Source organism: Protomyctophum bolini (genome assembly GCF_963924005.1).
Source record: "Protomyctophum bolini genome assembly, chromosome: 7".
NCBI classification, from domain to species: domain Eukaryota; kingdom Metazoa; phylum Chordata; class Actinopteri; order Myctophiformes; family Myctophidae; genus Protomyctophum; species Protomyctophum bolini.
The window spans coordinates 43,620,703-43,648,604 of NC_137868.1; the positions used below are offsets into that span (position 1 = coordinate 43,620,703).

Here is a 27,902-nt window from a genome sequence, read left to right on the forward strand (position 1 = left end):
GCCAGGTCTAATTTCTTTGTATGGCTGCAGAAAGCACAGTCCTGGAAATAACAGCATATATTTTGCGAGTTTTGCTAAATACCAACACGGTGGATTGGAATGAGTGCTGCGGCTAACACTGGCCGGCTGCTCAGATTGTTGTTTGAATGACAGAGAAATGAGCAGGTGAAGAAGAGAAGGTTGGCGGAGGTCAGGTCAAAAAGGCAAGAAGATTGTAGAGGAGTGAGAGTTGTTTGGAAAGAGAGCAAACCAGAGAGAGAGAGAGAGAGAGAGAGAGAGAGAATTCAAGGCCTACTGTATATCTGTGGTGTCAAACTAAAAGTAAACAACTCTTACAATTCCAAGTGCTTCCAAGTTCAAATAGGCCCATGATTATTTTTTGGGGTCCCCAGTTCAAATAATATTATTATTTGAACTGGGGACCCCCAAAAAATAATCATAGGCTTCATATGATGACTTTGGGGGTCACAGCCTGATCGTTGCATTTCACAGTACGAGTCACTGCACCATCGTATAATATAACAAAGTATAAAGTAGGGCTCACGGTGTCAAACAAACAGCTTCTTCAAACAAAGAGAGTCAAAGTAATAATGAAAACCTATACCCAAACATCCGTTTCAGCATTTCTTTTATTCAGTAGTGAGTCCCACAAGATACAACGCTGTTTCAGAAAGAACAGGTTTTCTCCAGGTCACCATTGTGTCAGTAACATGTCGTCTAGAGAGGAATGTCTTTGTAAAAACTATAAAGCTGTACGTGGTGCATTCATCATAATTCTGCTCAACTCCAAATGTATAGAAAAAGTGCAGTTTATTTATTACTGGCATTACCAAATTACATCAACTTCATTTTACTTTCCTATATTTGAATGTTCCACCTTCAGAATCGACTGAACTTGAATGCAGCCTTGTCAACAAAAAAAAGGGAAAAAAAGAAAGAATAAAAACCAATGCAGTATAGGCACACCAAGGCTTGAAATGTCTAAATACTGTACACTCCAACATATAATTTATATGTATATTTTACTAACAGTACAACTATTATGGTCTATTTTTATTATAAATTAATACATACTGTATAAATTATAGTATCACCACCAGCATACACGCCTATAGATACATTTGAGGATCAGAAGAGGAAGTGTGTTTAATAAATCACCGGTAAACATTAACATGTGATTCTGATCGAGGACACCTGAGAGACTATAGGACATCAATTCATTAAACCACTGGCGTCCCCATTTTGGGCAGATCATTAGGCAAGAAAACACACAGCAGATCTACAAGATCACAAGGCTTTGCATCCCAGCGCGTTGTGAGCTTGTAGATTGGCTATCCTCAGCCCCACGGCATGCACCACAAAGCATTTAGGGCTCAAGTGGTTGATTAAAGATACTGTAGGGCCTCATACACACGTACCAAACACCGTTTTCTTTAGGCCAACAGAATGCTTTTCCAATGGGAGTCACATGGTTTGACCGAACATTAACATTTGTGTTTGATGAAGGGGGAGGGGCAGAACACCACCAGCAATCACAACACAAATGTTTGATCAAACCATGTGACTCCCATTGGAAAAGCATTGTGGTGGCCCTAAAAAAAAAGACCAAACATTTGCTTGATTGGTGTTGATACGTGTGAATGAGGCCTCAGTGAGCGTGCACGTGTTCTATATCTGGGGCTGTCACGATTATCGCCGATTAATCGTCACACAAATAATTGAGATTAACGATTGAATTGTACATATTTGGAACACATTGAATACATTTATTCTATTTTTTTAAAAACATTTCTGCTTTTGGTTTGGTAATAAAAAATTGCAAAGGGCAGATATTCTTTTCAGATATTTTCCCACTACATATGACATTTTACTTAAATCATCACAAAGTATACGGTAGTCAATTCAATAACTGCTCCTGTTGCTGTTACTTTCTGTTGATAATATTTATAAATCCTTAAAATAAGTTTTTCACGTAGTCCCTTTATGACGAATAATAATAAATACCGGTATTCAAAGAAATAACTGACCTATGTATAAATGTTATACTTAACCGATATAAATAGCTGATCTATAAAGCTTACAATGCTTACTTTGTGACACGCTGTAAGCTTGTAGATCAGCCATTTCTGCTTTTTTTACATTTGAAAATGTATTTTACTTTAAATGACATTAACGACTGTGATAAGGTACATTCTGTGCACTCACCGTGAACAATCATTCCAGTATTTCTTTAACACTGGAAATAAAAAAATGTTCTCCGAAATCATGACAGTTTTCTGAATGACCTGTTTCTATATCAGTGGTGCTCAATATTTCATGTCAAAGACCCCCAAAATCATATGAAATTGGCCGCCGAGCCCCATCCGAAAATATCTCGTTCCATTTTGCACCACATTTTCACGATTCTTCAAAAAATTGCAGACCTACAGCTGCTATTCTTTTCAATAGCTAAAGTATAACATAATGCTTCCGTTCTGAATGGGTTAAAAAAGTGTAACCAAGGCCCAAATCCAAAATCTGCGTGAAGCCTGACATCTCAGTGAAAGATTAAAACAGGACCGCGCTGTTCTGTGGTACCAGATGATGGCACCACCATCCATCGAGTACAGCAGATAATGACATCACCAAAAGCAGCTTTATTATATAGCAGACCACCATTCGGTATGCATGCTCCTCACCTTTAGATGTCAGGCCTCACTTTCTCTCTTTTTTTTTAGTGGCTCTTCAATGACCGGCTTTCAGACATTATGTCATGTGGCAGCCAAGTCTATGGACTTTGCGTGTGCCCCCAAAGGCACCACTTCACATGAGTGACATTTTTTTTTTTACTCACTTTGTCATGCAGTACATGATCTGGTTTACACATCAATTGGTTTTAAACATCCAGGGCACTAAATCACACATCATTTTAACCCATTTTGGTGTTAGCATTATGTTATGCTTTAGCTATTGAAAAATAGCAGATCTACAAGCTCATATAGCGTGCCACCGAGTGGCGCTCTACGAGCTTGTGGGTCTGCTATTTTTGAAAAATCGAAGAACGACTGACATGGAAACATAGCTTTTTCAGAAAACTGTCATTTTCAAACAGACATTTTTAGAATCTGATCTCAGGTCAAAATGGGTTAAAAAACACACACACAGCCTCATTGGTATTTGGTAGTGGAACAGAGCCTGGATCTGAGTCCGGGTCATGCAGGATTGAAGATCAGGCACAGTGTATCTCGACAGAGGTCCAGGTGGTCATTACTATAGTTTTGAATTCAGTTTCATTCATTCACTTTTTTAAACACACGCCGAACCTGGCATCGTAACATTTTCAAAAAAATAACATACGTAAAAGCACTTTTTGATGGGATTTCGCAGAATATCTTTGCGAATATTATGACCTAGCTGGGGTTAAACGTGGTTAAAGTATGGTAGACTACATTACAGAGCGAGGGCCATTTCAGGGCAACGTGTGCTAGATAAAAAAAAAAAAAAAATGAAAATCAGCATGCCTGCAGAGAGGTCACGTCTTGACTCCGGGGACTGCAGAACCATTTGTTTCCCTGTCACTTTAAATCCACACTCAAAACCACAATAGCCATGTGTACACTTCACCGTAGGACACACAAACTCACACAAAGGAATGTGCTTTGGTTCAGGTCCAAAAAACATCGGTCACTTTGGGTCATCGAGAGGCGTTTGGATTATAGTGATCGACCTTGGCTACACTTGTAGACATGAATTTGCAGAGGTCTCACTTGGTTGGTCGCTTGTTGTTGTTGCTTTTGCTTAGCACCCCTGGAAGGAAGCGTTTAGACTAGAGAATCTTCTCGTTTACAATAGGTGATACGTGTACTGGGATTTGTAGACGCTTTTAGACCAGTGGTTTCGAACCGTTTGCATATCGAGGTCCATTATTTATTCAACATTCGAGTCACCGACCACCATTTTGAGAATGAGATTCAGCCTCCCTCGGACCCAAAACCAAAGAATATGTCGTTATCGTTGGATGTGATTTTTGGCCACAATTCCACGCTGTATCGATATTGGTACCATAAGGAGAGACAGCAGGCAAACGATCAAAACAACAATTATTTTACGTCCTCTAATTTGTGTAGACTTCGTGTAAATTAAGTAATGCAGATGTTTAACAGTAATTCAGCACGGAAAATTTAACCAAATGGGTTTCATCTTCTTTTTGCTCTCAAGAGTTAAAGGGTGTATTTGGTTACCTACTCTCCATCATTTAGCTGGGGGGGGGGGACCACCTGGAACCTCCTCAAGGACGCGGCCATGAACTCATGTCCCCACATGAGAGAATTCACCCTTTGTCAAGTCCCGCCCGTGGTTGTGTCACCCTCTTCGCACCCATTGTTTGCAGTTTCGTGGTTGGACAAAAATTAATCCTCTCTCTCCGTCCACTACCATTGAAATTACATGTTTTTCAGTTGCTTCATATTGATATTCTGTGCACTCACATCACAGGTGCAGCATGGTGACTCGGCATATCATGCATATCAAGCTTTAGCAAATTCAACATAAACAAGGTGGAACCAGCCTACTGGTTTATCAGTCAGGGACCAATCAGAAGGCTGACAAGGGGTGAATTACTTTGGATGGACCACACATTTACTCAGACCACTAATTTAGGATAGATTGACAGACCATTTCAATGGATACAAACCGTATCAATAAAACATGACATGAAATAATACAGTTTCTTCCGAGTAAGGAAAATAACAAAATGCATTGAGGAAATGCCTATAAACATATCTTTTTTTGAATACTAAAACACTATTGGAAAGTCATTCTGCAAAAAAAAAAAAAAAAGAAAGATACAACAAAATGTTCCTTACGAATACGTACCGGTATATAAACACAGTCTGTCAGCATAGAAAACAACAGAACACATTACATTACAAAATATGACTTTTTCTAAATATTTAAACATGAAATGTAATAAGGCAAGCTAACAAAAATAACAGACAGTTTGACCTCAAATAAATGGGGAAAGAAATATATATATGAACTATTTTAACCACTTAAACCCTATATTATTCAGTTGGCCAGTCCTAGTCCCTTCCCCCCTCTACACCAAATAGCTGATCTACAAGCTCACAACACAACACGTGTGCTGCGAGTCTGTAGATCTTCTATCTTTTGCAGAATGGGGTACGTTTAGGGTTCATGTGGTTAAACTACGGAGCTCCCTTTGTCTGATAATCTCTTATCGTACCTTTTGTGTTAAAGCGCTTCCACGTGTGCTTCTCTCTTTGGTAAAGTTTCAGCCGGCGCCTTCCCCTCGGGGCTGCTTTTGACCCGCCCGGCGTCCAGCGTTGTCACACAGGACAGTATAACATCAACCCTTTATTTTGTCTGGAATGTGGAACCAGGCCCAGCCCAGCACAACACAACACGGCACGGCACAGCCCAGCCCAGCACAGCTCAGCTCAGCTTTGGTGCCACAGTAAACACAATGTTCTCATTCAATACCCTTTTAAAGAACAGTGGGTGGAAACATTTGAAAATCAGGCGGGATAAGTAATAAGAGAGTTGTTTTGGTGTTTTTTTTCTTTTTCATTTTTTTTCTTTGCACGTCGAAACTGAGCCGCGTAAATGTCATTGGCACTGGAGAGACGTGGAGTCGAGATTATCCTTTTGTCTGCGTGGTTGTTTGTAGAATAGATTGGGTCACAGAGATCTGGAGTTTCTCAACTTTTGATTTTTTTTTTGGTTTTTCTTCATTGTAAAAAGCATGACTGTGGCTTTGGTTTGTTGTGTTCCTCCTTCTCCTTCGCAAAGACGGAGGAGACGAGACGAGAGGAGGAGGGGGGGGAAGATCAAAGTGGAAAGGAGAGAACGAGAAGAGAGGGGGGGGGGGGGGGGTGAGGTTTTTTTGGCTTCTAAATGAGAAGAGAGTCATCTTCAGATGTCAAAAAAAAGGTCCTGAGAAGAACGGAGAGGAGTCAGTACGTCGCCCGTTATTAATTTTTTTTGGTCTATAACTAACTAACTAAACTGTTCAGGCGTAGAACTCCTTGGTGGGCGCCTTCTGATAGGCCGTGGGGGGCACTTTGGTCACGCCCAGGTCGTAGCTGCCCTCGTCCTTCTTCTTCATCCGGTAGGCGAGGAGGAGGAAGAGGCAGATGGCGCAGAGGAAGGCCACCACGGCGCACGCTATGATCGCTGGAAACACAACAAAACACAACGGTGTTGAGACACAATGGCTGCCAAACATGATTTACCCCAGTTTCGTTTTATTGGTGCTGGATCACCATTCTTTTTTTTAACGGGTTTTCCCGGGACACCACGCGACACGTCATGCATTCCTATGGGATGATGGAATACTACCGTCTGTGTCTTTCAAATGGATCATTCTAGGACAACCCGTGCACGTTTTTTGAGGGCACCCGTGTGTGGAACGCGGCGACGCTAGAATGATTTTTTCTTTTTCATTTGGTGGAAAAACGATCTGAATTTGCAGCGAGACTAAACCTTTTAAGTATACTTTGTTGTACGACGGTTTTTTTTAATGCAAGAAATAGACAAATGGCACCGTCAATAGATGATCGGTCATGTTTGAGATGCGTTGAGCCTGTAGAGCAGCTGGAAGACTTTTTAAAAAGGTTTGAAACTTTGTTTTTGTTTTTTGTTCTTTTTCAATTGAAACAATAAAAATCCAATTTTGAAATAAGAAATGTGATATTTTCTATTGTAAAGTAAAAAAAAAAGAAAAAAAGCTGTCTTAGTCAAGTTAAAGTTTCTGGGTTTTTGTTTTGCTGTCGCTGGATGAAAGACTTTTAAAGCATTTTAAAGTGAGCTACAAGTTTTTTTTTTTTTGCATTTTGGCTCAGCACTAAAAGACGGAGGACGTGCGACATCGTTTGTCTTTGAAGGTTAAAAAAAAGAAAAGAAAGAAAAAAACCCCCCATCATGTGACTTTTTTTTTACCTGCCAGGACTTCAGTCCTCTCCCATAGGCTCTCCGACGTCACGCCTTCCTCCGGAGTTTCCAGGTCCAGCATTCTGCCGCCCGCGCCTCCTTCCAGCTGCACTCCTCCGCCATCTTCTTTGGTCAGCACGACACCTTCCCCTCCGGCCTCTCGGCTCGGAACCGTCTCACTGGGAGGAGGAGGAGGCGGCGGGCTGGCAGAGGTGGGACTGCTGGTGGCGGCGGCGGCATCGGACCAGTCCGCCGTGGGCTGCTCCCCTGCTGCCGGTACCACCTGGCGCAGAGAGCCAAGAGAAACAGAGGATCAGCGGCAAGATCATTGGGAGGGACCAGGAGTCACTCAGCAGCATCCATAAAAAACGGACAATAGAGAAGGCCTCTCAAATAGTTGAGGACAACACACACACACACCCTCCATAACCACTACGAACTAATGTCCTCAGGCCGGCGATACAGAGCATCAAAACTCACTAAAAGGGGCTCAGCTATAGCTTTGTGCCGACCTCCATCAGACAGTTCATAACTAATCGTCATTAATCGGAAATGATGTGCTTCCCGTCATAGGGTGGTTAAAAGATGTCTTTTTAAAATGTATTTTTTTCTGAAAAACCTCAACCCAAAAATGATTTTTCAAAAAATAGCAGACCTACAAGTTCATAGCGCGGCACTCTGTGCCACGCTGTGAGCTTGTAGATCTGCTATTTTTCAATAGCCAAAGTATAACAAAATGCTTAAAACACCAAAAGGGGTTCCCGCCCCCAAAATGGGTTAAAGCCGTCTGCACGTGTGTGGCCGAGGAACGCACATACAAATATGCCATCGCCTGGCCCTGTATCGTCAATGGTGTACAGCAAATAACACCAGTCTGCTTGTCTATATAGGCAACCACACTAATTACTGAATGTCAAGTCTCGAGGATTTCTTCAGAATATGACACTGAATTTACTACATTATGAATACACTAGTCACTAGTGGTTCTCAAATGTTTTATTTTCAAATGGAGCCAAATGGATGTGGCTTTTTTTTGGGGTCTCGAGCTGAAAAGTTTGGGAACCACTGCCCCGGCATGCTGTATACAACCGGTAGTTAATGCAGAAAACTGTCTCAAGGGTTTGCACAGTGGAAAGGTCCTTATTAAGACTCGTGTCTCTGGTGTTTTTATGGTTTACCTCCGAGTCTTCCTCCTTCTCTGGAAATACATCCGATGACGTCACGGATGAGTCCTCCGCTGCGGTCGGAGCCAGAGGATCCCGGCGGTCGTCCTCCTCGGCCGTCGTGGTCGGTGGGTTTGGAGGAGAGCTCTGTGTCGCGCCGGGGCGGGCGGGCGTCACCTCAAAGATGTCGAACAGGACCTTCGGGTCTGTCAGCGTCGTTACGTCATGGTGGACTGAGGGGAGGAAGGAAGAGCCAAAAATCAGGATCCTAAGGCTCCCAAGTTAACGTCAACCATCAAACCATTGTCACCTCAAAATGACTGGGGGGGGGAGACAGCTAATCTACAAGTTGAAAACGTGCTGCAATGTGGCGCGTTAAGAGCTTGTACGTAGATCAGCAATCTTCTGTTTGTGTTGTTCGACTAATTATACAGGGTTTAAGTAGCCTGGGCTCCACCTATGCTTTCTATGGCTGCATAGGCAGCTCCCGGCAGGATCCGCCGGGAGAAACTAGACGCAGCTGCGCGACATGAGACTAATTAATTAGAGAGAGAGAGGAGTTTGTGTGTGTACGGGTGTGCGTCAACTTAACAAAGGTGCAGACGATCAGAAATCAGCAGAGAATGATCGACGCTTGCGCTACTCTATGCCGAATTGAAGTGGACTCGGTCCCAGACTTTCTTTTCTTTCTGCCTGGAAATAAAAACGTCTGGGTTTCCGAGGCTAGGGTTTATAAGTGGTTATGGGAAAATCAGTAATGAGAATATACATACTGAGAATATTACTCTAAGCATCTATAGGTTTGTGCATTTTATGGACAAGCGTTGGATTAATAAATCATATACTGTACACACGCATCTTATCTATACAGTATATAATTATATATGTATATAACTCTGGATTGTGTTATTTATTCAAGGGACAGATCATCCCTGTGGTTTTTCTTCTTCTATAAATCCTTTTACCTTTTAAATGTTCTTGCCTGTGTCTTGCTGGGAAACAAATAAAATAAAATAAAATAAAATAAAATAAAATAAAATAAAATAAAATAAAATAAAATAAAATAAAATAAAATAAAATAAAATAAAATAAAATAAAATAAAATAAAATAAAATAAAATAAAATAAAATAAAATAAAATAAAATAAAATAAAATAAAATAAAAAAAAGGATAGAGGTCTTACAGAAGTCCCCGGAGAAATCCCCGGACCCCGAAACAATGTCGTCGTCGTCGTCGCCTTCGTCGTCCACGGGGAGGTCCCCCGACGGATGTCCCTCCAGGTACAGGTCGTCTGCCTGCGACGAGGGGACGGGCGACACCTGGGACGACACCAGGAGCTGGAGAGAGAGAGAGAGAGAGAGGTGTCAACGGACAAACACATTAATGTACGGGTGAAGTCACATCGAGTTCTAAAACTGTAGGGTCTGGATTCGGAACGAGAGGAATCGTAGAAACCGGCTCCAGCATTTTTTTTGTATATGACAGAATATCTGTATATCAGAATATTATCGACAATGATAATGAGTAGTTCAGTTATATAAAATGAAAAAAAATGAGGTAATGTAAATGTTCCACATACAATACATAATAAAGAAAGACATATAAATGTGATAAACATGAAAAAACAAAAAAACAGTTAAACAACGACAAGTGTGAACAGACAAACAAAACGGACAACAGGACAGACACTCTTGCTCTCAAACTTTTCCAACGTGTTGTTGTAAAATTAAGTGAATTACAACTGTATTCTTTTTTTTATCCAGCATCTTTCTTTAGCAAGAAAGACGTATTGGCGCTGCACTGCGGCGACATGGGGCATAAGGGCAGCTACGCTTGCATGCGGGCCCTTTGTCCAAGACAAACTTCTTCCTCGGGAGACAAATAATAAAGAACATTGAGGAATCAGGAACCAATTCCAGAACGGTCTTTCTTTATCGCACTGAGAGATGGTATGTGGACTGTGTGGTTATTGAACTTTTACATTTCAGAGTTACAGACCGAGACCTGTAAGGGTCCATTTGTACACTCTCTCAGAACCCTTCTTACACCGGTTGGTTCCCAGTGGGAACCGGTTCAGTTCTTTTTGGTTCTTTATAGTCCATGAGCCAGAGCTCAAAAATTGGAACGTTAATTATGAATTGAGTGGGCAAAAAAAAACATACCTATATAAAATTGTTATCACCATGAAACTTCCTCAGTTGATTACTTACACGAAGACAATGATTATTACTCATTTTATTTTTGTATGTGCAAATGAGGCATTAGATAGGAAAATATTAAAAAATATTAAAATATTAAAAAGCTACTACTGTGGAAGGGTCATCATTAATTTACTAATATTGATCCTATAAGCAATTTAATATTAGGTATAGTTTTGCCCACTCAATTCATAATTAACCCATTGTGGGCGGGAACCAAAACTATGTTATAATTTAGCTATTGAAAAATAGCAGATCTACCAGCTCGTAGCGCGCCACTCGAGCTTGTAGGTCTGCTATTTTAGAAAAATCGTTAAAATGTGGCGCAAATCACTGAATATATATATTTCAGAGCGAACATTTTTAACTAAAATATTTGCTTCTGGGGAGTCCCTGGAACTACATATTTTGAGATGGGGGTCCGTGACCCAATAGAGATGATTCTGGGGGTCCTCGACATGAAAAAGGTTGAGCACCTTGAGCACCTTGAGCAGGTTGAGCACCACTGACATAGAAACATAGGTTTTTCAGAAAAATGTTAGGATTTAGAAGCCTTATTCTTTTTTTAATCGACCTCAGTCCAAAATGGGTTAACGTTCCACTCTTGGAGCTCTGGCTTACATCTCCCTTACGTGTTCCCAGAAACATGTAAGGGAAGTGCGTTTGTCCCTTCTCTAAATAAAAGCACCCTGGCCAACGCTCCACACATCCTAGACTCTTTCCCCTTCTCCCTCTTGGCTCCCGAGCGGTGCAGTCGTCGTGTGCAATAAACTCTACTTTTTTTAAGTGGCAGTCAGAAGAAACTGCAGACTCACTCCCCAGCTTTTTCCACCGCACTTTGAAAACCCACCTATTTAGACTCCACTCTAGCACTCCTCTCTCTCTCTCTCCTTGTGTCATCTGATAGATGCTATGCTACTAGCTAGTACAGGGCATTAAGCAGCTAGTCGACTATTCAACTAGTGGACTAGTAAATCCACTAGTCGACCTTGTTGGTACTAGTTGACTAGTTGAAGAAAAAAAAATCCCCGATTTTGTAGGCCTTAAGATCAGGTAGATTTTATAGTCACCAATGTACACAGTTTTTAAATGTATAAATATTAAATATATAATATATATATATATATATATAAAATGAAGTAGTTTAACAACTAGTCGACTAGTAAACTAGGCAATTAGTCAACTAGTAAAAATGACTAGAAGTGAATGCCCTACGCAGACATAATATCACCTTGAATGTAATTCATTCATTTTGGATCAAAAACATGTGGAATAGGAGGCTTAGGAGCTGGGTTTGAAATGCTCAAAAAAGGTATAAAGCTTTGAAAAGCGGAAATACTCTCCTCCCCATGTCTCTCTCTCTCTCTCTCTCTCTCTCTATTAGAGCTTTAGAACTCTCTCTCTCCTTCTCTACTGTCTAGCGTCTAACAGTGCTGCACGATTATCACACAACTCTCATTTTTTCCTATGAAAACAACAAACAAAAACATTAGAGTAACTCAAATGAATTGGACAGCCAACTAGTGCTTGCACGATTCTTCACAAAATGAGATTGCATACTGTATGGGTGTCTGAATCTCAAGATCTCAATCTCTTTGTTATTCATTGTGCAGCACTAGCGTCTAATAAGACAGAAAGAAAATCTTAAAAAGGAGTCGGAGAGATAGAGGGTGTGTGTGACTGTGTGTGTGTGTGTGTGTGTGTGTGTGTGCGTGCGTGCGTGCGTGCGTGCTACAGCCTGTATTCACTACTCCCATTTAGGCCTATGACTGTAAATGGAGTGTGCATTGATTCTTTCATGTTGATTTATTTTTAAGAGCTATGACAGTCATTTTGTGAAGCCAAGCAGAGACAGGGAGGATGTCACACACACACACACACACACACACACACACACACACACACACACACACACACACACACACACACACACACACACACACACACACACACACACACAAGTACAGCCTCTGAGACCTTAAGTGGGTCAACCCCTGTATCTGCTATTTTTGAATAGCCAACTACACACTGTGTATTACATGAGTATTTTCTTATTTAATGAAGCAACGAAGGTCCGGAGGGACCGGAAACGTTGCTTCATTAATTAAGAAAATACTGTACCGAGCAAATAACACACGAGTGTGCGCGGGGGTGTATACCTTATTGCTTTCATTGATGTCCACTGGCCTATACGCACCTGCAGTGCATATACCGCCTGATTTCTAGGTGTGCCAAGGTTTTCTTTTCTCCCACAGTGAATTAGCCAATGCTATAAAAATGACACAGAAGCTCGTAGAGTTTTAAAAAAACCCTGGAAAGTAAACAAATAAATACATAAAAAAAATGGGATTGCCACGGTTAAGGGAAAGGAAGGGACAGCTGAGCTCGGACATTAATGATGAGGGAGAAAGTGAAGCGTGTGAAATGAATCCAGAGCGGAGACGGAGAGACGAGGAATAAGCTGCAGATGTTTACTGTAAGACTCAATGCAGCCCATTGAGACCTCAGGTATGTCTGGTATGAGGAGCACGCTGCTATTAACACAGGTGCAGAGAGCGGGGGGGATGGGAGGGGAGGGGAGGGGGGACGAGGGGGGATGGCAAAGCGTCTGAGCTGTCGGCGGGGCCAAAAACCTCGTATGTGCAAAAACTGAAATGGAAACAAGAATCTAGTCTATAGTCTAATGCAGTGGTTTTCAACCTTTTTCAGGCAAACGTGTTACGGTCAAAAATAACAACTCTTCTACATTCTCTAATTGTGTAGACTTCTTGTATATTAAGCAATGCAGATGTTTAGCAATCATTTACTCTCTTGAGAGTGTAGGAGAAAGAAGGGACACCCGCACAGGCGCACACCGCCACTTGCTATAGTTCAAGAGCATTTTTTTTTTTTTAAAGAAAGCAACGTTTCGGTCTTGCGACCTTCAGAATGGGACTCTTGAGTGTGAAATTAAACCAAACGGACCCGTAAAGGAACCCCCTCAAGGACCAGTGGTTAAAAAAACAACACGTTTTCGCGCCACGGAACACCCAGAAGAGAAGATCTACGGGAAAAGAATAGCCGTTATACGCGACAGAAAGAGACGCACATGTGAGCTTGTGGATCTGCAATCTTTGAATAGCCAAAGTATAAATGTCTTCCAATGGATCCAATGTTTAGTTATTATTTAAGCTCTTGTCAGTACTTTTCATTGGTTCACTATTAACAGAATTAACTACGTTTACTTTTACAATATGTAAAAAAAAAAAGAAACACCTAAAAATGGGAAAGAATGCTGATGTAGGCTACATTATTGTACAGTACAAGTTCACTACGTGTTGCAAGCTTGTAGATCGGCTACTTTTGCTACTTTTGAGTGACACAGTAGTAGGATGAAGTAGTAGGACATTGATTTACGAAAAACATAAAAAGTTGAAATAATATGCAGATGGTTTGAGAGAGAGAGAGAGAGAGAGAGAGAGAGAGAGAGAGAGAGAGAGAGAGAGAGAGAGAGACTGCTCCAATAACACAGGTGTTCAGAAGGAAAGAGTGGGGATGTTCGTGCGCGTCTTTCCTGTAACACATTAAATGTCCATTACGTCCAGTACCGAGTGAAGATCCATTCAGTGGAAGCATGGCTTTGCAGTCGGTTCATCATAGGAATTATATTAACGTCACCACATTAACTCTGGCATTCCTATTCGGGGGGGGGGGGAAATATGTCAACTATCGATGTTATCTATCTAAGTAAAGTATAATAATATGCATGCGAAAACACTGGCTCTAGAGATTTTACACCTTCCCTTAATTAAAGCAGAACTTACGGTATGCAACATTCCTCTTATATGCCACGTTTGAACCCGGTTGAGCTAATTACCAGATGATCAATTGGTTTTTTTATGGCTTTCTCCTTCATTTAATATGTTTTTATGGAGGGACAGACAGTAGGCTGACAGGAAATGGGGGAGAGAGATGGGGGGGGGGGGTGACATGCAGTAAAGGCCGTCGTCGGGATCGGGAGTCGAACCGGCGGCACACTGCCAGACTGGATTGCCAGCCAAGGTGCCTGGACCGCTGAGCCACGGCCCAGGCCTATACCAGCTCAGTTTTGACCATATGGAGTCGGCCTGCGTTCTCGGGAGATACATCGATTTTTGACCGTGCCGGATCTCGTGTCTATAGGTGAGACATGACCTTTGACACGATCGAAATGTCTCAACAGAAGAGCAGGGAATACAAAATACACCCCAATTGTATCATTTGTACCCCCCTTTTCTCCCGAATTTAGTCGTTATTATGACAACTGGTTCCTCCCCACACACACATTTCCGTGTCGTCACTTGCTGTTGCGTCCTAAACTGGCTCACCTGGCACAGGCTGGCAGTGAGGAGCCCCCACCGGGAGGACATACTGTAGGGCCTCTTCGACTCCTATACTCCTCCCGCCCAAAACACTCCCCGCAACACCTTTTAAATCCCATCTTGACTTTCATGATCTGTAAACAGTTTTTCCGCCCCAAATCAAATAAAAAATCCACAGCACAGTACCCAGTAAATAAAGCCCCCTTGGATCTTGCAAAAAGAGCAAATTGGTCAAATCAGTGCACCGTGTCCACTGTCCACCAGACAAGTGGAATAGTTTATGCTTGTTGTTAAAACTGTGCCCGTGTGCCTTTTTAAAGGGCAGGAACAGCCCTAAACACACCATCTAGCTAGTCTAAACACCACATAACAACCATATACACGTTCACCCCGCGTGTCAGAGATGAGTTGGCATGCCGTGAGCACGTGCACACACACACACACACACCACACGCACACCCCATGCACACGCTTCACGTGCACACACACACCACATGCACACCCCATGCATACGCTCACACACGCGTGCGTACACATACTTAAAAATGTTTTTATTACTAGACTTGTGAGGACGTCAACATTTCAGCACAGCGGTTTTATGAATGACAATTTTTGCCATTTTTAACCGTGGGGAGTCCATTTGGTCCTCACAAGTATAGTAAAACACACACGCGCGCACACACACACCATAAATCTTCTCCACCAGAGTAGCAGTCTCTCTTGGCTGTGGACTAGTAGGCAGCGTGTGTGTGCGTGTGTGTGTGTGTGTGTGTGTGTGTGTGTGTGTGTGTGTGTGTGTGTCACAGTGTGTGTGTGGCGTGCGTGCGTGCATGTGTAAAAGTGCCAGGAGGGAAGACTGCGAGGAGGGAAGAGGAAAAGGGAAATAAATAAAAGTCAAGACAGAAAAAGACGGGGCTGTGTCAATCTGAGTGGAGATAAACACACCAGAGAATAACATACATATGACCCTCTGCCCTGATCCGCTCTGCAACGTCACGGCACACGGGTACAGTTCGTTTGGAGGAACAAAATCTTACAAGCGTTCTTTTAAAAGGCCTTTTCTGGATGACGTAAAGAAGAGACTGTCGATATTTCACTCGTACGTGTGAGAAATAGCTGGACATCCGTCATCCACTATACACTGCAATAGAAGGCAGAGAGGTGGAAGTCATTGCTATATACAATGAACAAAGTCTGTCTTTATTTTCTTTCTTTACCAATTTATTTCATCAATGAATGACCTTTTCAAATCAATGAATCGAATAAACAACGAGCACTTAAAAATGTATAATACGGACAGTAAATGAATCATATATGTCCCAAATTGTGACTTTTCAGGGTTGCAAATACAAACATGGCAGATAGACAACCTCGAGCTTGTGGAATGGATCTGCTATGCTTTTGATGCTTTTGAGTGACGCGGTCGCAGTAGTATGATGATGTTCATTTACGTCAAAAAGAAATTACCCACAAAAATTTGGAGATATATGTCCGGGAGAGCAACAATATGTTTATACTGTACACTGAAATCATTTAACGGCTTAACCCAAACTGGGCGGGAGCCGGGAACCCCTTTTGGTGTTATGTTATAATTTAGCTATTGAAAAATAGCAGATCTACAAGCTCATAGCGCGGAACTTGTAGATCTGCTATTTTTGGAAAAATCGTGAAAATGTGGCGCAAATTTGGAATAGATATATATTCTTTCAGAGCAAACGTTTTTAACTAAAATCTTTGCTTCTGCAGGGTTTTCGACATGAGGTTCGGAGGCCAAATACGATCCAATTCTTTGGGGGTCCTTGACAGTTGGGGAACGACTGACATAGAAACATGAGGTTTTTCAGAAAACCGTCAGGATTTAGAAAGCATTTGTAGAATCGTCCGCAGGTCTAAATGCGTTAAGGCCTATTATATATATATATATATATATCATCACACAGCGGTGTCATGCAAGAATAGTCATACGGTATGCGACACGAGTCATGTCGTCGGTCCGCTTGGTTTGAAATGAATCCTATCCCTAACACACTGATCCAGTAAGGCGTCCCTCTGCCGCCAGACTGTCACCACACACACACACACACACACACGTCACACACACACACACACACACACACCACACACACACACACACACACACACACACACACACACACACACACACAAGCCTGGGAAGCTGCAGCAGTAGCTGTAGGCTGACACACGCCATAATGAGAAGGTTGCTTTGGTGGCGTACGTGATACGAATGGTTTGGTTTTGGTTCGCCAGGAGCACTGTGTTTCCCATCGCATATATACGGACAACGAGGCACCAACAATGACTCGACTCTTTAAGAAAAAGGTGCCGAATCTCACACCGCACAATCTCACCGTGACAAGTCGGGGCAATTCGTTGAACCGAGTTCCAGCGTTGATTTCATTGACTATAAAAACTATGACGAAAAATGTTCGTCGACTACCTTTTCCCCCCCCCACAGACGAACACCAAATATAACGAAAACTATGATGACTAAAACTATTACTCTGTATAATATACTGACAGTTTCGTTAAATAAGACTAGACTAAAATGTCAGGGAGGAAATGAGTGGAGAAGAGATCCAGTAGAACTATAGAAGACAAGTCTGAGCCACACTGCCTGTCCTGAGTATTTCAGTCTCTCTCCCTCTCTCAGAGAGCTGTGCAGCTTTCAAGAGTTTAAGGGCATTCCACACATGCAACAGCATCCGTCTCTATTGTTAACTACAACCACTCTGCAATAGACTCCACAGAACAGAGAACCCATCAACCTCCTGGCTAAGAAACTGCACTATTACACAGAGACTTATTATATTAAAATAAAATCCCTTCAAAAGCCAGGATTAACGATCAGAATCCAATTCAACCATCACATCCTGCATTTAAACAGTGCTTTAATAGTGCTTGCACTTAAACTCTATACTAAGATGACCAGCGCTCCCCAAGGGTTTAAACTTGGCCCTGGCCGTCACTCTAGAGTCTAGACCATAATATATCTCTTCACTGAACAGAGCTGATCTACAGTACAAGCTCACAGCACCATGTGAGCTTGTATCGGCAATTTCTGCTGAACGTTTGCACCAGAATACGACGACGCTGTACAGAGCGTCGCAGTCCCTCCCCCTTTCAGAACGACGAGTGGCCCAGGAAATGAATCCCAATGCATTTTTCCCATATAGGCATTTCAAAACGTATTTATTTAAAGACCTTATAAGCGTCGTACGAAGCCAACTCTTGTCGTGACAAATCATGACAACGCACACAATATTTTGGACCAAACAAATAATTACAAAGAAGAAAAACAACAAAAAAATCCGTTTTAATTCTTTGTTTGACCCGGAAAATTGTGTGTGTTCGTCATGATTTGTCACGACAAGAGTTGGCTTCGTACGACGCTTAAAAAGGTCTTTAAATAAATGGGGGGGACTGCGACGCTCTATAGGCTTCATGCGTGGTGATGCGGCTTCCATTCACAGCAGACGGTGAAGGTCGACCGACCTGCACGATGGAAGAGTTTTAAGGGGTTCAACAACGTGAAGCCGGGCCAGCCGGCGATGGAACCGGGAGAGGTGCGATCCTCCTCCAGTCCAGTCCAACCCCGGAACACAAGGATTTAAGACGGAAGGCAGCTGCAGTCACGGACTGAACGACCCATTAAAAAAAAGGCATGAACTGTGAATCCTGTGTTATACCCGGCTATATAGCCCCTTATGACCTCGTGGACTGAAGGCCCATTCATACTCACAGTTTTTAAGGCGATAAGGTGACCGCAACGAAAACGACAACATCACGTCACACGGCGCGGCGATAAGCCACTCGCCGCTCAGCCCCAACAACACATCTCTCTTGTTTTACTTTATCACCTAAAACTGTGTACTGTATGAATGAATGGGGCCTTTACAGTGTTTTAGACTTACTAAGGTCCACACACACACACACACGTGCACACACGCACAAGTTGCGTAAGAGCTCTAACAACTGTCATCATCAAGCACACACTAAGTGAACAGCTGTACGTACGTGTGTGTGTGTGTGTGTGTGTGTGTGTGTGTGTGTGTGTGTGTGTGCGTGCGTGTGATTTAGGATCTATAGCACTTCCCAGACGTCCTCACAACGATACAATGAGGAGGACAGTCCTGGAATGTTTGCTTTGACTCACTTTACTTTACCAACGGAGTACAGTAGTAGAGGAGGTGGGGTAAAGGGTGGATGCATGGGGTTAGGTCAGGGTGTGGTGCATGGGGTCTACACTCAAGGTGGTGCTTGTTAGTTATGGGGGTTATAGGTTGGGGTTTGGGGAAAGACATTCAAAGAATGTATGGATGGAAGTTCACCTTGTGAGCACAAGATTCTGCAGAGAGTGTGTGTGTGTGTGTGTGTGTGCGCGTGTGTCTGCGCACACTCGCAATCACGCATGCATGGACACAGAATTATTGACAACATGTTTGACCAATACATGTCACATGATGAATGAACTTTGACTGAACCGGTTACAGACTTATACAGTTAATGATTTCTTTTTTGAGTAGTGCAACCACTCAAAAAAAGGAATGTCTGTGTCAACCGTGTGTTCATGTTTGTTTGTTTGTTTGTTTGTGTGTGACTATGAGCACCAGTACCACCGAGTACCAAAAGTGGCGCTGTTGTGCCAGAAACAGAGAGAGAGTCTCTCTCTCTCTCTCTCTCCCCTCTCCCTCCCTCTCTCTCCCTCTCTCTCTCCTAGTATCGACTGACCGGCTGAAATGAAAACAATCATTCAGGAGGGCTAGCTTGTGACATTTCCTAAAGCGGTGGTATGCATGTACTGTATATATGTATGTATGCGTACGTGCTCCCCACTGCGTCACCTCCTCAGCGCACCAGAAGATGAAATGGAAGCTCGGTTTTTCACTGTCCCACTACAACAGCAGAGACCTGTCTGGACAGGCCTGCCCTCCCTCCACCCTGCAGCCCAGCAAGGAGGACAGCACTGTTTACTTACACATCTTGCAGTTTCACATGGATTGGACACACACACACACACACACACACACACACACACACACACACACACACACACACGTTTGAGTTACTATATTTGTGAGGACAATCCAATATTCTACTACGACTGTGATTTTACACGTCACACACCTCTTTTTTAAGCACTTGTCTTAAACCCTATATTATACGAAGATGGCGTCACTCCTACTACAAGCTCACGATGCCTACAGTGACATCATTGCCCTACCCCCCCCGGGGGTCACGACCAGGTTATTAGTGTTTAAAATAGCAATACAGTCACAGTCACAATGGCGTCCGTCCAGACACGGTCATAAATCAATCTTAACGGCTCACACCTGGTTGGTTTCACCATCACTGTCAACACACGACCTGTCCTGTATGAGTCACACACACACACACACACACACACACACACACACACACACGTAGTGGTGGAAAGTAACTAAGTACATTTACTTCAAGGGGAATACCACTCATCTTCAACATTGAACTATTATATGTTGAACTATTGAAAAACAGCAGATCTACAAGCTCGTAGCGCGGCACAGAGCGCACTATACGAGCTTGTAGGTCTGCTGTTTTTGAAAAATCGTGAAAATGTGGGCGCGCACATCTATGAATATATGTTCTTTCAGAGTGAACCTTTTCAACTGAAATCTTTGCAACTGGGGGGGGGGGGTCCCTGGAACTACATATTTTCAGATGGGGGGGTCGGTGGCCAATTACATAATATTTCTGGGGGTCCTGAAAAAAATGTTTGAGAACGACTGACGACACCGTCAGGATTTAGAAGGCATTTGTAGAATCGTTGTCAGGTCTAAATGGGTTAATATACCTTAGAGATGTTGTGTGGAAATAATATCCCCCCCCCCTCCTTCTGTTTAGCCTAGAACGTGGGATCATGTGACCAGTGACATCATCACGCCGGTGTACTCTGCAGGCCAAAGAGTACACGGGGTGATTGATGATGTCACTGATCACATGATGACCTCAAGTTCCACACCTCCAGTTCTAGGCCAAACAGGAGGGGGGAACTTTTGTATTATTTCCACACAATAACTCTAAAGGCGTTATATTAATGACATATATAGTTCAATGTTGAAAATGAGTGTGGCGCTAGCCCCTCCTATATACAGGTTTAATGTTTGTTTTTAGTTCAATGTTGGGTTTTAAAAAACGCCATTGACAATGAACACAGGTTTAATGTTTGTTCTTAGTTCAATGTTTGTTTTAAAAAACGCCATTGACAATGAATACAGGTTTAATGTTGGTTCTTAGTTCAATGTTTGTTTTAAAAAACGCCATGTGACAATGAAGGGAAATGTGACGTCATCTTGTCCCCCCCCCAACACAATTGCCCATTGACAATAAAGAGAATTTAAATGTCTGTTTTACATCACCGTTACATCACCTAATCAGTAATCAACATGAGTTATAGACTTTGCTCACTTTAGTATATTAGCGGCCCTCACTTCACACGGGTGCGATTTTTTTTTTTTTTACTTTACTGGACTATTTCAGCTAGCTTTTACATCTACTCCATCATCTCCGTTCATATCGATAATAGAATGTGATTTTTAAACGGAACTGACAGACGTGCGTGCGTGTGACTGACGATGAGTCGCTGCCATGTCCATTTCTCGTCTGGCGGGGGGGGGGGGGGGTTTGTCACTCCAGCTATACGTGACGGAACACATTCCTGGTGACGTTTAGGACGTGTTGTGTTGTGTTGCGTTGCGCTGCCGATGTGGAAACTATAGTGCAGAGGAATGTGTTCTTCTTCTCGCTGGCCGTGTAGGAGGAGGAGGAGGAGACGCGTGACTCATACGGGACAGTCCTGTGTCCTGTGACGACAACGGTGATGGTGAAACCACCACCCCCCGCCCACAGTGTGTCAGCAGTGGTGGAAAAAAAACCTACTCAGATGTTCTACTTAAGTTAAAACCCATTTAGACCTTCTACAAAAAAATGTCTTCTATAAATCCAAAAGTGTTTTCTGAAACCTATGTTTCTAATTCTATGTCAGTCTTATGAAATCTCATGAAATTGGCCGCCGACCTCCCATCTGAAATGATGTTGTTCCAGGGACCCCCCCCACCCCCCCCCAGAAGCAAAGATTTGAGTTAAAAATGAAAGAAAGAATATATATTCAAAGATTTGCGCCACATTTGCACGATTTTTCAAAAAGTGTAATGGGTTCCTGTACTGAATGGGTTAAGTTAAAAGGACAACTTCAGTTTTTTTTTTCCAACCAAGGTTCATGTTTTAGGTTCTTTATATTAAAGAAAGTAAAAGATGAGTATTCATTGTTGTTCATTTGCTGCTTTCTTTCGTTTGGCTACTTTTGACAGGGGGCCGGGGCATTCGAACATGGTCCTAAATGTGTATTTTTTTTAATACAATAATATGGTGATTTATTTTTGTATGATTTCCTATAGTCTTACTAGACCCCAATAAATTATATCTGGCCACAAGAGATCACAGGATCTATTGAATGTGACATTAATAAAGAAATCGCCGGTAAAATCTCAAAAGGAATCGCTGAAACGAAAGAGACAACGTGGCACGAAGTGCCGTGTTGTGAGCTTGTAGATCTGCTATTTTCACTAATTTGGGTCCCGGGGGAATGTCTAATTTCTCTTTTGGGCCACGGGCGAAAACATTTGGGAAGCAGTCCGTTTTTAAAGTATCACAAAGTCAGCGGTTCTACTCTACAGTTCAAATCAATGATACAGAGACCGACGTTGTCGGTGTGTGTTTACACTCTCTGTAAACTCTCTCCAACCCGCACCCATCAACACATAAAAAGGTTAATACACTTATTCAGCTAGAACTGCAACAACTGCAATGTGTGGTCTCTGTGCATACGTCATTCAAAAGTGACTCTGTGTGAACTCATTAAAACATCTTTCCTCACACTTTCGGTGGTCCCACGGCCAGCCACAGGTTGCGAAACGCTATGCTATTTTTATGCGATTTTCACACTTCTTTAACCACATAGGAGTAGACGCAAATCATCTGCAAGCAGATCTACAAGCAGAGATTTGGTCACGGTGTAGAAGGTAAAAAAAAGGGGAAGGAACCACCAAGTAAGTATTTAACATGGGGCTGCACAATAATGATTCAAATAAAGTATTAAGAAACAATTAGTAATTTCAGTCTAGGAAGAGACCACGTTTAAACTAAACAACATTTAGTATCAGCAAATTCCGGACGTTATGGACCACATTTATGCCAAATAAAAGAAACCACAGATGGTGAGCCACAGTGCTGTTCAATCGACAGTACATTTTACATAGTTACAGTAACAGTGTGAATGGTAAATGGTGCCTTCATCCAAAGCGCATACATTCACCCATTCACACACACACACACACACACACACACACACCCACACACCCACCCACCAGGGGAAACCATGCAAGGCACCAACCTGCTCATCGGCAGCAATTACGGCTTCAGACAGAGTCTTGCTCAAGGACACACCGACACTAACACTATACAGTAACTCCCCGGGGGAGCCCCCGGGGATCGAACTGGGAACCTTTGCGGTTCTCGGTTCCCACACCCAGCCAAGATCTACCGGGGGCCACTTCTCTATACCCCCTGAGCCACTGTTTCTGTGGTCTTCTTGGCCGTGCTGCTGCTGGTTCTCACTCCACACACATTCCCCCCCAAGGGACGGCTCACGTTACACATCTCTACCATTCATACAAACCTCCATGCTCCATAAATCACCAATAAAAGAGTCCATATTTCTGGAGTCTCTCTCTCTCTCGCTCTCTCTCAACCACTTAAAACCCTGTAGCGTTGAGCGGAGTCCCTCAGGGCTCAGTCTATACTAGTGTGCATTTTGATCCGTTTTATGTTATCGCAGCGCAGGGAAATCTTTCGCTGGAAATACCCAAATCGATCCGCTATTGTTTTCTGCTAAGGATTTCAACTTGCAAAGTGCTTAGGTGTCTCTCTCTCTCTCTCTGATTATCGTTCTCTCTCAATCCCCTTAACAATTCCCTGCTCAGACTTTTACAGTCTTATGAATCACCACGGAAACATATTTATGACAGCGTAGAGAGGACCGTTGCGGTGCTTTAGGCGCTGCGGCCGTGTCCAGGTGTTTTCTAACTTTCCACCAGACACTTGATAGAGAAAAAACAAGACAGTTCAGTTCAGACTGAGAGACAGAAAAGAGACCAGAGAAATAAGCCACTAAAAGACTATAGTCACTCTTTCTCTGTCCCCTCAATGATTTTATCGGTTGCATTTTGTTCGGAAACTTGTGATTATGGGATACACTATATATATATATATATATATATATATATCCCAAATATATACATTAATATAAATCTGTTCCAGCACGGGCTACTCAGTTATCAATAACATTCTAACCACTTTATACATTGGCTATTATTAAAATAGCAGATCATGTACAGTACAAGCAATATTGAAAATGCTAAATATTATTGAAAATTCTATTTTTTAACATAAATCTTCTCTCCTGGAGGTCCCTGGCAAAATGTTTTCAGATGGAGTCTGTGGCAAAACAATAAATATATATAGAGGGTATGCGCATGCATAAAGTGAATGGCAGATTGAGTGGCAAAGTGAGTGACACAGTGAATTTAATGTTGTTTAAAGTAATTTCATGCAATCAAATAGGACTTTTCTGTTTGGATGTATGGGCTGTCACTCCAGGAAGTAGTTTTTTGACACTCAGTAGGCGTTCCCGCATAACTTCCTGGTTTGATGATGATGATGTCACGTGCATACTGCATACCTTCTATTTGGGGGGGGGGGGGGGAGGGTCTCAATAGTTTGAGAACCACTGCAGTGTGTGGTAATGCAAAGTCATACAGTATTATTTGACTTTGCAGGGCGGCGGTGGCTCAGGGGTAGAGTGGCAGGAAGGTAACCGCAAGGTTGCCAGTTGGAACCCTGTGGGCTCCCCCCAGAGTTAGTGTCGAAGTGTCCTTGAGCAAGACACTGAACCCCTAATTGCTCCCGATGAGCTGGTCGGTGCCCTGCATGGTTTCCGCCGCCATCGGTGTATGAATGTGTGTGTGTGAATGGGTGAATGAAATGCACAATCTACTGTATGTAAAGCGCCTTGGATAAAGTCGCTATATAAATGCACCATTTACCATTTATTTATAGTCTAAACTTTAGACTATAAACATGACTGTGTGTGAACCCCTTCTCTTTAGACTAGGAAAATATTGCTTTATTTGATTCATTGAAATCTGCAGCACACACACACACACAGTGTGCCTGAAGTAAGCCTAGAAGGGCTTCTCCTTTCTCGTGAGCTTAAATTATAATAATATACTCCATCGCTTTGCCGATGACTGGACAATCATCTGGAGGTGGAGAGGACGAGAAGTAGAAGGAAGATGGATGCTATCCTGATGAACCCCTCGCGTCCCCTCTATAATAATAATAATAATGGATTCCATTTTTATAGCGCTTTACAATGGAACAGTCGACGCCAGCGTCCTCACTTCCCACATTCACACACCAACCAATGGTGGCAAGATAGCACCGACCGACTCATTGGAGGCAATGTGGGGTTCAGTGTCTTGCCCAAGGACACTTCGACATGTGGACAGGAGGAGGAGGAGCAGCCGGGATTCGAACCGCAGACCCACGGATCATTGGGCGACCTGCTCTACCTCCTGAGCCACAGCCGCCCCCAAATGATGAGCTAGCAGGGATGAGGAGCACAGTCAGCCCACACACACACACACACACCGTTCCTCAACACTGACTGTGTGACTCCTCGGTCAGTCCTTTGTGCCAGGAAGGAGACATCATCACACTCCATGTTGTAACCAAGCCCCACATGCACCCTGCTCTGTTCTTGGATTAATGACTGATAAAAAATATATATCGTCTCTGTTGGGTGGAAAGTTAAACCTCATACTATGTCCATAACAGTTCAGATTCCGGGGTTTCAAATTAAAAAACAGCAAGAGTGGCCACATCTTCAAGCTCAAATGCGGCGCGATTAATTGAATATGAAGGACCCCAATGTAATGAAGCCATATAGGCTTCTTGGGTTGTTGTTAATCCTCTTTAGCAGGCCTTGGATTGAACTGTATACTTTTGACTGTGCTTTATTTCTGCAAAGTATTCAATGACTCAAAACGAGCTTGCAGATCTGCTACTGTTGATGCTTTTGTGTTGTTATTGTTGTGTACGGGGAAAAAAAGTTAGAATATGGAGACAAGGGGGTTCTGCCCGACAACAAGACGATAAATGTTTACTTTATAGTCCAGGAGCGGGGCTTGTGGGGTGGGGAAATTTGGTATATAGTCTTTTTTATGGCCTAAAATATTGTCTATTAATGAATCCACTTGCTGACCGGCTGTCAACATTGAGCTACTTTTTTTATAGGGGTTTATAATGTGATCCTACCTACCATTAACATCCTATATAGAAAGGCAAAAATGTCATTATGCTTTAAGGAGCATGTCAAACTAGAGGTTATTCCTGATTCTGAATCCATTCCAGGCATTAGTTTTGCACAAAAAAAAAAACACTCCTTGGGCTAAAAACGGTCATAGCCAGCTTCATCACAAATGTGATGAAATGTGATGACGAGGTCAGCACATTTTGAGCACATTTGGGCAAGTGGTAGAATCACATATATATACACCCCTATAAAACAAATTGCTCAATACCGACAGCGACAGCGGGTCAGCAAGTTGATTCATGAATGTATAGACAGACAATAGTTTAGGCCAATAATAAGAAAAAAGACTATATACCAATTTTCCCACTTTAAACATAAGAATGCTGTCGGCTGCCGGACTATTAGTTGCATCTCTCAACTCCATCCACCACCTGGCTGAATTTGGGGGGGGGGGGATCAGTAAAAGGTGAAGGTCTATCTATCTGCTTATCCTGCCCTGGGTCACAACTTGTCCCCCCCAGGCTATAGATCCAGAATGATAAACCACTAATGAGGTTCTGCCGGTTTCCCAGCCCTGCGGCGTAGATGAAAACCACCGATAAAAAGAGTTGAACTGGTCTTAACCCTGAGATATAAGTAACATACGTGAATGATGATGCACTTCAACAGTCTATGACTTCAACACAGGCTAATGCAATGCAGTGTATTCGCCCCGTGTGAGATGTTGTGATCAAGTTTATGTGAATATATGGTTAACACAATCACATTTCTGCCTATATGTAGGCTATACATGGCATGGAATATAAATTGTATATTTTGTTTATTGTCCCTTTTTGTGGCATCATGCAGAGAATATTGGAGACATTGGCTAGAAAAGGTAGGCCTACATAGTCTCCTGTTTGATTGGTCCAGTTGGTTTGCTTACTAGTGTTTGTTGGTCTGTCTGTCTGTCTGTCATGGAGACTGTACAGCATACACACGACACACACACATACACACTACACACCACACACACACACACACACACACACACACACACACACACTTGGGTTTGATGATGAATTGCGTTTGTTCTTCTGCAACACTGCTGAACTTTTTGTCCAAATTAATGAACCTTTTATACTTTATACCCTCAACTCATCAAGGAATAATGATTCCTATATGAAATGTAAACATCCAAAATAGCCAATTTAAGCCAAATAAATATACCTATAAATCACAAAGTGTACAAACGCTCCAAACATGAAACACACAGTAGCTTTTCGTGGACTATAAAAATGTATCGTGGAAAGCCTTTTTTCACAGACAGTACAAACAAGAACATAATAATATTGTGCAGCAATAAATTCAGTCAGCACTCCATCCATGGCACGTCTAAAAACACAATTACGAAATATAGATGAGGGGGGCCGGGGGGGGGGGGGAACACAAGGAGCGTGGAAAAACAAATCACAACTTACTTTGTCACTGACAGACGCCGTGGCCAGTCCGAGCACGAAAACAATCCAAAGATCCATCATTATTTTGTCTTCACCTCAAACTATTAAAGTACAACAATTCCCAGTTGTCAAATGTTACAAAGTCGACGAATTTAAAGTGAGACGTGAAGAAGAGACGGGGGTTGTTGAACTTGAATGTACAGATCCCGTACGTGGCTCTCGGTGCTATGGAGGGTGATGTTCAGTAGAAGTGTGTGCTTCACAGACTGTCTCACTCAGATGCTTTTCCGCTTCCACTGTTCCAACTTTTCTTTTCACACTGACTGACTGCAGCCTGGAATTAGGGAGCAGTGACGTCAAGCGACGACGTCATCGCGTCGGTTGCGTTCATTGAAGGAGGA

At 42.6% G+C, this 27,902-nt stretch overlaps 1 protein-coding gene across 1 annotated transcript; it reads right to left on the reverse strand.

The window, feature by feature from the left end:
* Positions 1 to 611: 611 nt before the first annotated feature.
* LOC308317823 (uncharacterized protein) lies at positions 612 to 27,806 on the reverse strand. Its single transcript, XM_080767116.1, has 5 exons — positions 27,523 to 27,806; positions 9,277 to 9,430; positions 8,109 to 8,326; positions 6,940 to 7,213; positions 612 to 6,174 (listed from the first exon to the last, which is right to left on the reverse strand). Exons 1-5 carry the CDS (start codon positions 27,580 to 27,582, stop codon positions 6,011 to 6,013), a joined length of 870 nt encoding a protein of 289 aa, XP_080623242.1. The 5' UTR covers positions 27,583 to 27,806; the 3' UTR covers positions 612 to 6,010.
* Positions 27,807 to 27,902: the final 96 nt, after the last annotated feature.